Here is a 15,303-nt window from a genome sequence, read left to right on the forward strand (position 1 = left end):
AAGGACCTTTTTGTTATTTATCCAGAAACATTATTTTTCTTAGGATAAGACAAGATAAATTACCCATAGCGGCGAATAAAAAATAATAAAGTATTCAATTAAAAAACACCAACACGTTTTAATTACCTTAAAATAATGTAGGTATTTAAAAAGGCAGCTAATAAATTATTGAAAATATTTCCGACATCCCTATGGTCCCCAGATTTCTATCTGTAATCTAAAAATAAAATCATCAAATCTTACAAAAATTACCTACATTATTCTGTACTCGACAATATTACCAAAACAAAGAAATAGTTAAACATTACTGAGCACCATACAATTTGTACCTTGAACACAACAAACTATTCCTAAAGCTTTTTTTATAAGCTTAGCAAAAATGATTTCATCTGCTTAAAGAGTAGGTACCTACGTAACAAGCTACTGCGTTTCTGTGTGAAAAACAATAAAATCACAAACTATACATCGTGTGGACTCAGACGAACAATAAAGTATATTATACTAACCAGGTGCTTATTATTCGACGAAGAAACAAAAAAATATAACATATCAAACTATTCAAAATAATTGGCCCAGATTCATCATCGATCGACAACGTTTTCTCTTTCCTTAAGGCTACACAATTGGAAAAATAAATTCACAAAATAAAAACTGTATTAAAAAAATTACATATTCAATCGTTACATTTTTTATTACAGTATATATATATATATATATATAAAAAAAAACTTATAAAGTTTACGGCCATTATATCTGTTACATTAATTAAAAAAAACTGCATCATTTAAGAAATGTATTATCTTTAGATTTATTATTTGAATTCAACATTATGATGCTGGAAAGAGTCACTGCTTGTGGCGCCGTCCATCTTAATAAAAAAAATATTCTATACGTATATACGTATAAAGGTGGGACAAATTGGTTTTTTTTAATATTTTATACTTCATTATAATAAAACTTACATGTCAGAAAAAGCTACTGACTCGTACATTAGATATAGAAATATATAATTACCCAAAAATACGGTGGTTGGTAAATATGCTTACATCAGATTCGTTTGTTTTAAACGTTTAATGGATGTAATATTTTCCCAAAGTTTGACTGATTTTATCACATATGATGGAAAATTTGTGATTAGATGCATTGAACCATTATAAATAAGTTTTCTTTATCTTTTTTTCAGAAACAACTAAGAATAACGTATTAAGATCACAGAACAAAAGTAAAACATAACGTAATGCAAAACACTAAAACTAAACCCACCTATACTGTTAAACAATTAAAAATTAATTCATTCGAATAGTGTAAGTTTTTATATTCTACAAGTTTCAAACCAATTGAACCGCCTCCGTTAAATCTCGCGGGAATTCGTGTAAAATTGTATGGCGCTGTACACCCTAGCTAGGCTCTCTGCAGCTGTAACGAAAATTCCATTGATTATAGCGCATCGTTATATTAAAATTAAATTTAAAATTAACGTTCATGTCCGGCAATTTGTCTCGAGGATACCGGAAGTGAAGGGTATGCAATCTAGGGACACGGGTAGAAGAAGAAGAAGAAGAAGAAGAAGAAGAAGAAATAATTCACTATAAGTTTCCATTTGTTTAAGTACCTAGGCACAATAATATAGCGGGTCTCGTTGATGGGCTACAATATACTTCAACACGAGCCCGTTAAAAATACGTGTGCTCGCCACAATGATATACCGGTCGTATAACGGCTTCTCGTAAATGAATTACTATCACAATTTCAACATCGAGTTTTATCTCCAACGTGAACGGTTTACGCTTATTCTTCAATTATTCACTAACTTTGTCGCTTTCGGTACTGTTTGAATACAAGATTCGTTCCCGCAAACACGTAACTATACGTCAGGCCATCTCGATTAATCAATTGTATTTGATACGTACAATTATCCAATAAAATAAGTATTAACGCACATCTGCAATGATCGATCTCAACACGAACGGAATCATACTGCAACAAATTGGCACCTTTATGCAATAAACACGCTTTTAATGATTATTGGACCCACTGATTAGGAAGATATTGTTTTTGATTATCTCTTTACATATCCAGATACAGTGTTCACTTAAAATATTGTTTTTACATAGTAAAACTATATTTTATAATCACACATCATTTTTGTTGATTTTGAATTTATATATGAGAATATGTGTTCTAATATTTTCGATTAATAAAAATAAAAAATATACATAAATATATGAAATCATAAGTCAAAAACTCAAAACAAATTATATTTTCATCATTTTATCGTTAGGGAAAAATTCAAATGTATAGAATCTTAAGATATTCAGTATAATTTATACAATAATATTGTTTTTTATAATAACTTAAGTTCAAAAAAACACATGTTTAAAATACAAAGATTAAGTACTTTTTCAGTAAAACAAAATAATATATAATACTAGCTGAATTAATCGGATTTTCCCGTGTAGTTTTGAAAGAAATTAATTGCACCACCTATTTAATCCAACTAATTTTATTTATGTGTTAAATAATTATTTACATATTTTTTAACTACTTCGTACGCGTTGAGTTCGTAATTTGCATATCATTTTTAATTATATTCAAAAATACATCGTTTGTTTCTGGAACGATATTTCGTTCAAAACCTTGTTTTACCCGTAAATAATTTTTATGCAACATAATTTGTGGTCTGGTATTTTTTAATTTTTATATGGTATATTTCTACTAATTATAATGGTAACATAATCTGTACCAAACCAATACCCAAATTTAATAACCATAACCTAACCAATGGCAACCATTTAAACATCAAAAACAAATTCTATTTCCCTGAGTCAAAACTTAATTCATATGTGAGCCACCCAATAGCAACCTATAATCTATAGGAATTGAAAAAAAATAAGCTAAAAACACCTTCTCGGACTTAATGGATTTATTTATATAACTTTTGTTGAAAATGGTCCAGTAGTAATTGAGTATATATAAAACAAAGAAACAAAGTAACACTAATTTATATATGTAGGACGTAGGTACATTATCGGATACATTTTAAACACATGATCTACACTAACTATAAATATGTAATGTGAGCTTTAATGGATAGCTACTTACGTCTACTAACTGCCTGTATTGCTGCAGTACCTATTGATATGACTCCGTGCATAGTTCTTGGACAAATACAAAAACAGAATAATACGATTTGTAGATAATTAATATAAATATTTAATATATACTATACTACATTAATTATATATAAAAATATAACTAATATATATATAACAATAACTAATATATTATATATGTTTTTTAAAATTATTTTTCCGGAAATATTTGCTTCAGTAAAACGTATAATTTTCTTCAGTAAAAACTTCTAGTTTATTGTAAATTTCGATAGGTACCTAATTATTTATAACTTAAAACCTTAAAACAGAACACTGCAAGATAAATGAAATACCTAAGTATTATACAGGTCTCACCTTCTTTCTCTCATCGTACACAGTACATATCCACCCGATCACTATACTACTATAGACATACCCCCCTACGATATTATCCTAAATAAACTTTAAACTTTAAAGATTGAAAACATTTCTACATCAATATTTTAATACTTCATCTAATGTGTAATATTATTGAGCAACTGGTTTTTCATCTGCTCAATATTTCCTTAACATAACTGTAGTTTTAAGCATTTTAAACAAAATTATTTAGTCAGAATCATTTTTCCAATCAGATAGTTCCTAAAAATAAATAAAATTAAAATCTTCAAATCAAATAAATAATATTATAAGCTCATTTGTCGAATTTATATTTATAAATATGTTTATTGAATACAGATATACGTCTTATTTTAAGATTTTTACATAAATAGGTTTTTGGGCTGGGTACAAATATTATATTTTTTTATTATTTTAAAAATCGTCAATACTTTTTATTTATTTTTTTACCTACACAATTTAATAAGGATATACCAGTGTCTGGCAGTATTATTTTTACACTTGTTAATTTATAGCGAAATAGGTGGGTAGGTTAAAAAAAATAGAATTAAACATTTAAAAGGATTCATAATATAGGGGGTTAGAAATCAGATGATATACACGTTTATTACGATACACACGCGTTCGACCGAAAAAATCGTTGAACAATAAATACATCATTGCTCCACTCAAAATTTAAAACAGCTCAGTTAAATAAACTAAAAATTATTACTATACTCGAAAATTATAACAATTCGTAGTACCTACGTCCTACATATTAAAATAATCGTTGAAATATCAGTTTATCGTTTATAAAAAATACATTAATGCCTCCAGGAATTTATACTCTTTCTACAAAAAAATATATATTTAATCAAAATGTGACTTTAAATAGTTAACATATTAAGCTACACTTAAATAAAACTAAATATTCCATGATTCGTTTCAACAAATAATATCCATGTAAAATGGTATTCATGAAACTTTTTTGTTCTACAAACCAATTTTGTATATTCTAAAATAAAAAAAACTCATTTAAATGCTGTTTAATATTAAACACTTTTATTGCTTTTTAAATACTGCACTATTTCAAAGATCTTTTGATACCACCCCTATATTAAAATTTAAAGTTAACAACCCCTTTAATGTTCCAAAATAATGGTATTTTCCTGTTTCCGAGAAAACTACGTACATAACATAAGTTCTTTTTACAATATTATATTTAACTAACAATTAATATATATCAAACTTTTTATGAGTGAAATACTATAAAACTTATTTTCAAGAATAGTACAAATTACTGAATATTCTTTAGTTTAAGGACTTGCATTTTCAAAATTTCAAACGTTGAAAGTTTTTGATATTAAAAATCAGTATCTGGTCAACGTAGCAATAATTAAAATGCTAATTTTTTCAACAAAACAATTTAGGTATTAATATATACATATCATATCACTGGTAAAATATAAAATTATTGTAATTCCTAACGATCAGGAATAATTTTATAATTTTTATACACTTTTAATAATTACATTAAATTGTTTTCTTTAACGTATTTTATCATATTTACATTCATAGATTTCATACATAAATTGTATCGAATAAATATTTATTAAAATACATATAATAGATAATTAATATTGTACACTTCGACCTTTATAACAATTTATATTGCCAGTTATTTCATTATTATTAATTATTATTAATCGCATATAATATAGGTAATACAATTTCCCTTCATTCTTTACTTTGTGACCTAAATTTTCTTACTGAATGATACTCACCATAACCATGTATACATTTAGTTAAACAATTAAGTGGAGTAAAATCTTCTTTTCTTCTATTTTATTATATTTGTTGTCATTATGTTGTACTGTTATAATATGTATGGCAGGACACTGGACAAGATATACAATATAACACATTTCAATATTTAATATAATGATATAATTGTTGAGATAAAACCTTACGAAATTAAAAATGAATGTGGTACATAAAGTGAATAATTCACTGATGTTTAATTTAAAATGTACAAACATAATATGTTAAAATTATGTGTACACAAACCATACTCATACGTTATAATATATTATTTGTTAATACTTTAAATATTCATGTACCTACCTACTTTATATTTATATATTATTTTATTAGTGGTCATATTGATTTGTGTGGCCGAGTATCAGCGCCCTAGTTGCTGGTATTGTAGTGCTCTATAGTAGGTACGTTACTTTTGCTTGTTGGCTGTCAGCTAGTGACTAACATATGCAACGAAGACTACGAATTAGACATTACTCATTATTAGCCTATAAAACTCGGCAAATTGTAGCAAAGTATTTATTATTGTATTTTAAGTTCATAAAAATTACCATTGATTAAATGTTATTACCATTATACATTGTATTGAACTTTATTTGTGAACCAGCCATACGAAAAAAACAAATAAACATTTTACTCTAAAAATCGTCATACAGCTCGTCACGGGACTATTTTACATTTTTACCAGTTTTTTTTTTTTTTTTAAACTCATGTCATACGACTATTCTGTTATTGTGGATACCGTGAAGTTGGAAAAAAATGTATCAAACGATTGTATGTGTACGTAATAGGAGAGTGTTGATATAAAAATATAATCAACGAAAAAACGTTTTTCGAAAATACCTACATAGGTACTACCACAAGGAAAAGTATACTCAGTATAGTATAGAATAAAACTTCCTAGTATGATGTAGACTCATTAGACGACGATTAAGGTCATCAAAGTTACGTTTACAATATATAAATAAAAGTAGCATACGATTTTATGAAGAACGGTATTAGTCAAGAATTAACAAAAAGGCTGTAAACCCATGAAATGTGAATTATTCTAAAACTATTAGGTAGGTACTCTAGATTTGCATTTTTCTAAAATTACAAATACATTACCCGAACACTCTGGGTCCCTCGTTCACATCATTATATACTGATAATAGTAAATACTGATAAATGATAATAATAGACTTTGGGAGCATAAAATCTCTATTACATTTTGAAATTTATGACATGGAGTAGTCAGTATTCAATGACGAAATTACAATTTTGAAGCACATGTGCATAAATATTTTAGAAGCCCTTGTCCCAACGATGTAGGTGCAAATAGAGTGAAGCTCAGCACCTAGTAAAAAATAGCCCCCTCCTCCACCACAAAATATTAGTCAACGTCAATCATACACTCGAATAATTTTATTTTCCGCAAATATCGTACGATTATAGACAGATGAAAGTTGTATGAAACATTCAAGTGCATTTAAGTTTAAAAAATCAAAGTAAATATAAGCAATTACCTGTAATTATATCTTAAATCGCTGTACATGGTTAGCATGGACTAAACGCACTCTATCAACTGACGAAATTGAGTTTCATCTCTGCTTTCTTATTATTTAAATGGAAAGACTTTAGCTATATTATGTAGATGACATGTAGTAATCTTCTTTAGGTTGAGCATGAGGTGCAATATATTACGGGAGTCGGGAATTGTCGTGAACAGGTGAATTTTTATTATTTGATACAACGTCGACATCAAACTATATTGTTATATTATGACGTTTTATATTATGCAGAAAAAATGTTTGGCATAAAATCCGGAGCCCGTGGTATGAAAAATATGATACCTTATATGGTTGTGGTACCGCTGTCTGCAGCTGTATTATATTAATATAATCATCCGCGGCCGCTATGCTTCACGAGCTACAACAAATGTAAGCATAATATTTGTGACACGATTATTGTAGGAAATACGCGATTGTTACGTTATTATCGCACGTTGATAACTTATTTTCAATGACTTTTATTTCTGTTAGATATCTATTTAAATCATATTATAGGCCAGACTGGTCGGAATAGGCCATATTGCTTAGTACCACAGAATATAAAAATTAGTACTACTAGATTTTGAACTGGGGGGACTTGACCGGGATTTGGGGGGACTAAGTCCCCCCCAAGCCCCCCCCCCCCTCCATTTGCGCCAATGCTGGTCAGAGGTATTCAAACTTAATGACTCCTTCGTATTTTTTCAACATTTTGTTGGTTCTTTAATATTATCAAGTACAAAAAATGATAATGTTCAAAAAGATTTAAAAGTGTATGTAAATTCGTTTATTTATTCATAACATATTATACAGCTACTAGCTGAACCCGTGCACTTCGTTGCCCGTTAAATGTACTAAATCTACATTACTCAAATTTTGTTCAGTTCGTTATTTAATATTCGGTGTATGGTGTTCAAAATTAATCTTAACTTTTCTGTTGTCCAGAATAAAAATTCTGATTCGCAGCAGTATATTATCAGGTAGGCAATCTACCTGCGGTAGATAGCGGACACCACGCTGTTTGCACGTAAGTCTATGATTTAACTCTGAAGTATAAAAGTTATACCAAGTTTGTCATATTCTACCTATGGTGGATTAATATAATCAATTAATACAAAATCCTAACCTAACCATACTAAAATTAGATTAATAAAAAAACCAAATTCAACCATTTTTAAATTAGACTATCTTCTTTCCAGAGATCTAATCTATAGATCTTACTCTATGACACAGACATTCAATTATATATATATATATATATATTGACAAAAAATAATAATACAAATCAACGAACATGCCCAATGAACCAATAGAAACCAATATAATATAATACTCTATTATTATTTTAATCTGCAACAACAAACTACATTTTTTATTATTTAGTTTATTTTTTTCTGGACAGGTGACGTCACTGTTGTATTTTTGACACCCAAATTTCCTACTTTTCCGGTAGATTTTCCTAAAATTTTCTTTCATAGAAACCTTCTCCAAAATATACTCTTTCGTTTAAAAAAAAAAAATCATGAAGATCTGATAAGTAGTTCCAGAGTTACCCTGTACAAAGATTTTCATTTCACATTTATATTATATAGTTAGAATATATACCTATATATATATTGACAAAAAATAATAATACAAATCAACAAACTAGCCCGTAACCAATAGCAAGCAATATGCAATACACTATTATTATATAGACGTTGTTGTTGTTTTTGGCCATGTCGCCAGGTGTGCACTTAAGAGGCCATTACTCCGGAACCACTTATCGCACAGCAAACAAACTTCACAGAAACCATTTACATATCAATTTTAATATGCCTTGAAATTTTTACCAAAATCGGTTTGGTGGATCTTGAGTTATAAAATGTATTCAAAATGTACACTTATTTATATATATATATATATATATATATATATAGATTATAATATATACATCAACTATCAAACAAAAATGTAATAATATCACGACATTATAAAATATGAATCGAATACCGATATTAAATGTCTTACGTTTAGAATAAAATAAAATATTAACCCTCGTACGTCATTATCGTGTCGCCATCATCATTGCTATATATTATATTTATTAATTTCCTTTTTCTCTGACGCGGCTCTTTTGACCAAAATTCATGAAGCCCATTACAGCCGCGACCACCAGTTTAAAATATACTTCTGTAATATAGGGTGTCCAACAACCGTTGTTGGCAATGAGTTTTTGTCAATGTTAATTTAAACTTAAGAACACAACACTGCGAATGGGTGATATATGGCTCGCTGATCCCTGAAATTGTTAAATCAATTTGAAATATGATACGACAGCGCGAATTTGAAAAATTGATATTAACAGGCGACACTTGACAGCTTATCATCTGGACCTATTATCGTCTTCCACGTTTAGATTTTGATCTAAATTGAATCTACTTTTGACCTAACCTAACCTAACCTTACCTCGTCCAAATTCCAATTAAATACAACAACATTTGACATGAAACATCTCCTTAACAATGTACAATAAACGAGGTTTGATCAAGGTGAGGCACTGGATATCATCTAAAATCAATAACCATGTGACTAAAATAGTATGTCAACACGAACGGAATCGGTAGATCGCGACGATCAACTTTATTTTTATTGTAAGACAACCGGAAAAACGTAAAAGAGTAAATTTAAATAACGAATGGGATGGATAGGGATGCGACGGTAGAGCAGCACCTCTTGTCGCGAATATCCACGGTTCAATAATATTATAATACGCGTGATTAAGAAAAAAATGTCTGATAATATTATAATATCAACGGATTGAAAACATAGATTTATTATTTTTATTTTTGATTACGTGTGTCCGTAACAGCCGAGTTTCGGAAATGTGCCCAGACCGGATGGTCCCGTGCTGGAAGAGTATCGCCTGCGGAGCTTCTCGATCACTGCCAGCGGCGTTTGCAACCTAGGAGACTTCGTGCGGTACGCCTCGCCACCGTCGTCCACTCGGCACCATCAACCGGTCGGGAAGCGCGAGAGTTGCCCCGCGTCCGTTTCCGGTACGCCGTCGCACCAGCAAAACGCTAATGGTTCCTCCGCCGCCGCCACTGCCGCCGCCGCCGCCGCTACCTCGCACACGGTCTGCACGGAATTCTCCAGATTCCGAAAACCCAGGTAGGTCGACTTACTCGTCGTGGCGGGCTGCTCTGTCGCGGTGCGGATGCAATCGTGAGCCTATCGACGACTGCTGCGGTAAAAATATAGTTTCGCCGGGGGGGGGGGGGGGCGTGCATGCGTTAGGGCGAATTACCTTTTTGCCCCGATAAAAGCGATGTGTTTGGGCGAGTTTCTTATTACGATGTGTTTTGGCGATTGTGATCCAATATAAAAGACGAAATCGTACGTTTGTAATGATTAAGATGACGATAGTATATAAAATCTATTGGGAATTTTATCAATCTAGATTCTAGATATTATGGCACATGATTTCAATTTTCAATTATACACACTTATATTTAAGTTACATATTATTTTAATTTCAATAATATTTTAATTTGATTTTCAATCATTTCAATTTTTTAATCACACACACAAAAACAAACAATCCACTTTTAATCATACCCGTGGAATGCATGGACAACTTTCACGGAAGTCGGTCAAAATGAGAGAGAAAATGTATTGATAGAATACAGCATCCCGGGATATTAAAAAAGATCGCCCAAACATTACAATGTTTTAAAATCTCTAGCCCAAACGCATTATGCTAAATTGTCCAAACACATTGGATTTTTTAAGAATTAGTCAAAACGCAAACCACACAGTTTTACTATCCCCTAAGACCCACCAAATAATTCCCGAAAATGTAGATATTGTAGGTACCTAACAAATATTTATTTGATCTCGTTGACCTATATTTTTTCGCCAAAACATTATTACTGGTAAATTTATACAACTCGATTATATTAAACAGTTTTTACGACCGCGACACAAATTTAATGGCGTATTTTGAATACCTATCAATCACGTATTCTTTATAAGTACTTAATAAATTATATTGTTATTATTGTACCGCTGTATACCAGATATTTTAACCCAATAGTATTGTTGAACGAGATGTGTTATTACAGTGTACCTATAGCTAATATTCTTAAAAAAAAAAGAAGAATTTAACTAGAATCTAATCATCTAATCATCTACTAACATCTTATTGTTCACAGATTAAAGTATATTTTATAATATAATATTATATATTCATTTTTTCTCAGGTTATGGAGAATAGAGGTATTATATTATATAATTATACATTGGTTCATCATATCTTTTATTTCTATTCATAAAGTTTATAAGTTAGTGTTAATAATAATAAATCACCAAAATATTCTATTAATAACATATTGGTGGACCGTTGTAGTTTTAATATAAAAATAAGTTACCTACAACCAAACATATTAATTGCTACATAATAGCATTAGATGTATAATTATACATATTATAGAACATAAAACTTATTTAAAATGAAAATGTAATATATATTATAAAGTGTTTATTTAATATTACCATAGATAGAAGTTAAGTTCCAGGCTTCCAACCCAGCGAGAGAACACACCACGATCCGACGAAAATCGGGATTTTTCGTATCCTTGTGTGACACTCAACCATAATGAAACCGATCTAAATGGCAGGGTGTCGAGTGTTCTCTTTAGAGTATAGTCATTACAGACATGCACACATGTGGCCTTAATTTTCATGCTTGAAAATAATATTAAACACATATTATAAATCCCCCGACCAAAACCCTAAAAAAATATATTAAGAGTTATGAAAATTATTTTTTTTTCAACATCAAAATTCATAAAAACAAAATATTTTGATACATAAAAAAAATGTATTTGTTAAGTAGGTAGGTAAATTGTTGTTGTTTTTTTGGAGGTCACTTAAAAAAAATCACAAATTTTTAATGAGTTATTTTAGCGTTAGGTAAAAGATAGAAAGGAATGCACCACCTGCGAACAATGTCTGCTCACGCCTATGATTACAGGTAATAACGCTTAATCGCCAAGCTCAAAAAGCTTTCACATTAACAAATAATTAACCAAAGCATTGTACGCCGTACAAAACTTTCGACGCAATCATACTAAAATATCAACTTTTGTTTAATATTATTATGGTAGTACCATTATTGTAAATTAGATTTATGGAAATTGGTGTGATATAACGCCTGTACCTATGTTATGTTCATTAGACAATAGGTAACTAAAACAAATAAAACGCGTATTTGATCTAATATACGGTATAATGTATATCTATCTAAGTATAAAAATGTATTCACCTGTTAACAAAAATGACTAATACAAAATTAACGCTTAGGGCCGTTCTTACAATGTCCGGTTAAAGTTAACCGCCCGAATTCTGCCGGTAATAAAATGTGTTATCAGTCGGACTTTACCGGACATTGTAAGAACAGCCCTTAAACTATTAAAATTAATAGTTTCTTAGCATTTTTTTCTTGATGGTAAAATATTAAATGGTTCAATAAATTACGTAAATCTCAGAAAATCAAACTCCACTAGAGTATAGAGTGGAGTGGCTGCCCCGGTATTATTACAGTATTCTGAACAAATATAATATTTCAACAATCCATAATAATCAGCCCACTAACGGCCGCGGGTATCAAGTACTCTCAAAATCTCGCCTCATCAAAACTAATAATCACCAAAATTAAAATGTTAATGTCGATGACCACGACACAGTAACATTTTTTTTTTTTTTTATTGATAATAACTGCCTCGGCGACTTGGGCCATTGGCTATGTAACATATTATTATTATCTAAATTATAAGAACGAATCGTGATTTTGGAGACGAAGGCATCCGTTTCTATAAACAGCTGATTATAGTATTTTAATTTTGTTTTCAGCCAACCGTGTTTTTAAATATTATACTTTTTAAAGATGACTGAAATAAAGCACCACCGATATCGTGATTGAATTGTGTTAAATTCGAAAATATTCACATTTGCTGAAAGTATAATAATATACTGTATATCTACAGTAGGTACAGTATAACTGTATATAGTGCGTATAATTTTTACTTTTTTTTTTTTTAAACATTGTACCATGTCCCCCAAGCGAAAAGAATTCCCACTAGTATATTCTTCGGAAAATAACTCGATAATAAACGTTGATAACTCGCGATGTTTTCAAACGCGTTTAAACTGTTATAGAGATATGCTCTCGAGAATTTTTCCAGTTCAGATGTTACGTTACAATCTGATAAAATTGTTTTGTTATTTTTTTTTTTTTCAGTACGGCTCTAACAAACAAGTTTAAAGCCAACGACACCGTCGAATCGTACAAGGTGGCGTTGCTAGGGGCCCCGGGTGTCGGAAAGACCACGATATCTGTGCAGTTTTCGACGTCCGATTACATATGCGTGTACGACACTTCCATAGGTAAGTAATTTCGGTAATGTCTTGAGATATTTTATCGCGATGAAATATTGTAGTATGAATATAATATTATATTCACGTAAAGAAAATAATTTCTATATAGTAAACAACCAAAAAATAAAAATATTCCTTGCCGTTGTACCTATGTACATGTTAGAGTATTATAATATTATAATCTAGTAGCGATAAAGTATTTAAGTTTATATTGTATACCTTTGATTTTCATCATTGAAATGTTTCAAGTGTGCAGTATACTAATGGGTAGTTTAACCTGGAATATTGTATATTCAGATATTCTACATTAGCACTACCTATGCGTACTAATAAATTGCATTACATTTGTAATTTTTCAATATACCGCATTTTTGGTTTGAATAAATCAATTTTATTATTCAATTTAAAATCAAACCCACAATTATTAATTATTAATAACCAAATGATTATGAAATATTAATGAATTGTTATCGAACTATAATAATTGTGAAATATACAATAAGTCATAAGAAAAACCAATACTGATTTTAAATTGAAAATTGTTTTATATCATAAAGTATAATTTTTAACGCAATATGCTACGGATTCTACAATATGATATTTAATCATATAAATAATTGTCAATATTATTATATTGTAATTAAAAATTACATAAAAAAGTCTATCGTTTATTGATTTATTTATCTATTTTTTTGTAACAAGAAAATCACAACCCCACCAACGTTTTATTTTAAAACATATTGCATTTTCTGTTATTACACGCACATTTTTTTTAAAATATTCTAATTATTTCTAAACTAAAACAAGCAACATGGTTACATTATCATCACTATTACATGTCATTTGAAGTTTAAAGCGAAATTCACATACTTCCATAATTAGTTATGTCTTACGTTTCTGTACGTACTACGAAATACCTAACGTTCCGGTCGTGTCCATTCGCCCGTCACAACTTGTGTTGCCATGGTTACCAATCCATTGTTGGTTTTATAAAAATATTATCCAACCACATTTCAAAGCCTACAGGCGTCGTCATTTTCATTATATTTCCGTATCGACAGTAAGTTTTTTAAATGTTAACTTGATTTATTTTCACTATTTATTTCAATACTATGATTCCACTTAATTATTTGCTTGTATTAATGTAGACAGTAATAATACAATACTAGCAAGTTTTAAACACAAATTATTATAAAAATTTGATTTCATAACTATTAATTAAAAAGAATATGGATAAATAATATACATTATTGGTTCAATGTGTGCTCGTCATATTGTACTTTATTTTAAATTCTTATGAATTATGTAGTTACCAGGTACCTACTTGTATTGAGTATTATTAAGTATATTATTATCTTTATAATTTTTGTTCATAAATTTAACTCAATATTAATATCAATATTAGGTTACACAATTCAAATTGATTAAAATCAATTAATATTGTATTGGTTATTATTACCTACCTACCAATTACATTCCTATCACATTAAGTATATTATACATAATATAAGACGACTTGAAAACATTATCTATTTGTTCACTTCAATGGAAAATTAAAATGTTGGTGTGTTATCAAACTTCATTAATCAAACGAAAAAGTTGTATAGATGATATTTTACTTTAGTTTATGTAGTTCAAACAAATAAAAGCTAGTTCCATGAAAATTGACTGAATGTCAGAATTTTTATATTTTATAGTTTTCATAAATTCGAACAGATTCTTAACAAATAATTAAAATATGTATTTGTTTTGATGTTATTTTTTTCGTAAATATTTTACTCATCACTTGTCGAGGGAAGGCAATACATTCTTCACAAGTTGTATTATGGACTATCTATGTTTAGAAAATTGTAAATAGTCAAACATTGATTTGCTCAGTAGCTCTACTAAGTGTAAATCAAATAATGCACAAAAAAATATTTTAAAAGTATTCAAATTTAAGTCATAATCATTTATTAACGATATCGATAATTCGTAATAATCGTGATTATTTTATTACAATCATCAGATAATAATAATACACGAAAAAATGATCACCGAAAATGTATTTTTATTTCTTAACATTAAAA

At 29.3% G+C, this 15,303-nt stretch overlaps 1 protein-coding gene across 2 annotated transcripts in view; it reads left to right on the forward strand.

The window, feature by feature from the left end:
* Positions 1-15,303, forward strand: part of LOC132942352 (GTP-binding protein REM 1-like) — a 93,403-nt gene that overhangs the window by 56,863 nt on the left and 21,237 nt on the right. For both annotated transcript variants that reach the window (XM_061010661.1, XM_061010662.1), the window contains 2 exons: positions 9,666-9,967; positions 13,098-13,243. In XM_061010661.1, coding sequence (XP_060866644.1) covers positions 9,666-9,967; positions 13,098-13,243 — 448 coding nt within the window. The remainder of the gene's footprint in view (positions 1-9,665; positions 9,968-13,097; positions 13,244-15,303) is intronic.

The sequence above is a fragment of the Metopolophium dirhodum genome, chromosome 4 (assembly GCF_019925205.1).
Source record: "Metopolophium dirhodum isolate CAU chromosome 4, ASM1992520v1, whole genome shotgun sequence".
NCBI classification, from domain to species: Eukaryota; Metazoa; Arthropoda; class Insecta; order Hemiptera; family Aphididae; genus Metopolophium; species Metopolophium dirhodum.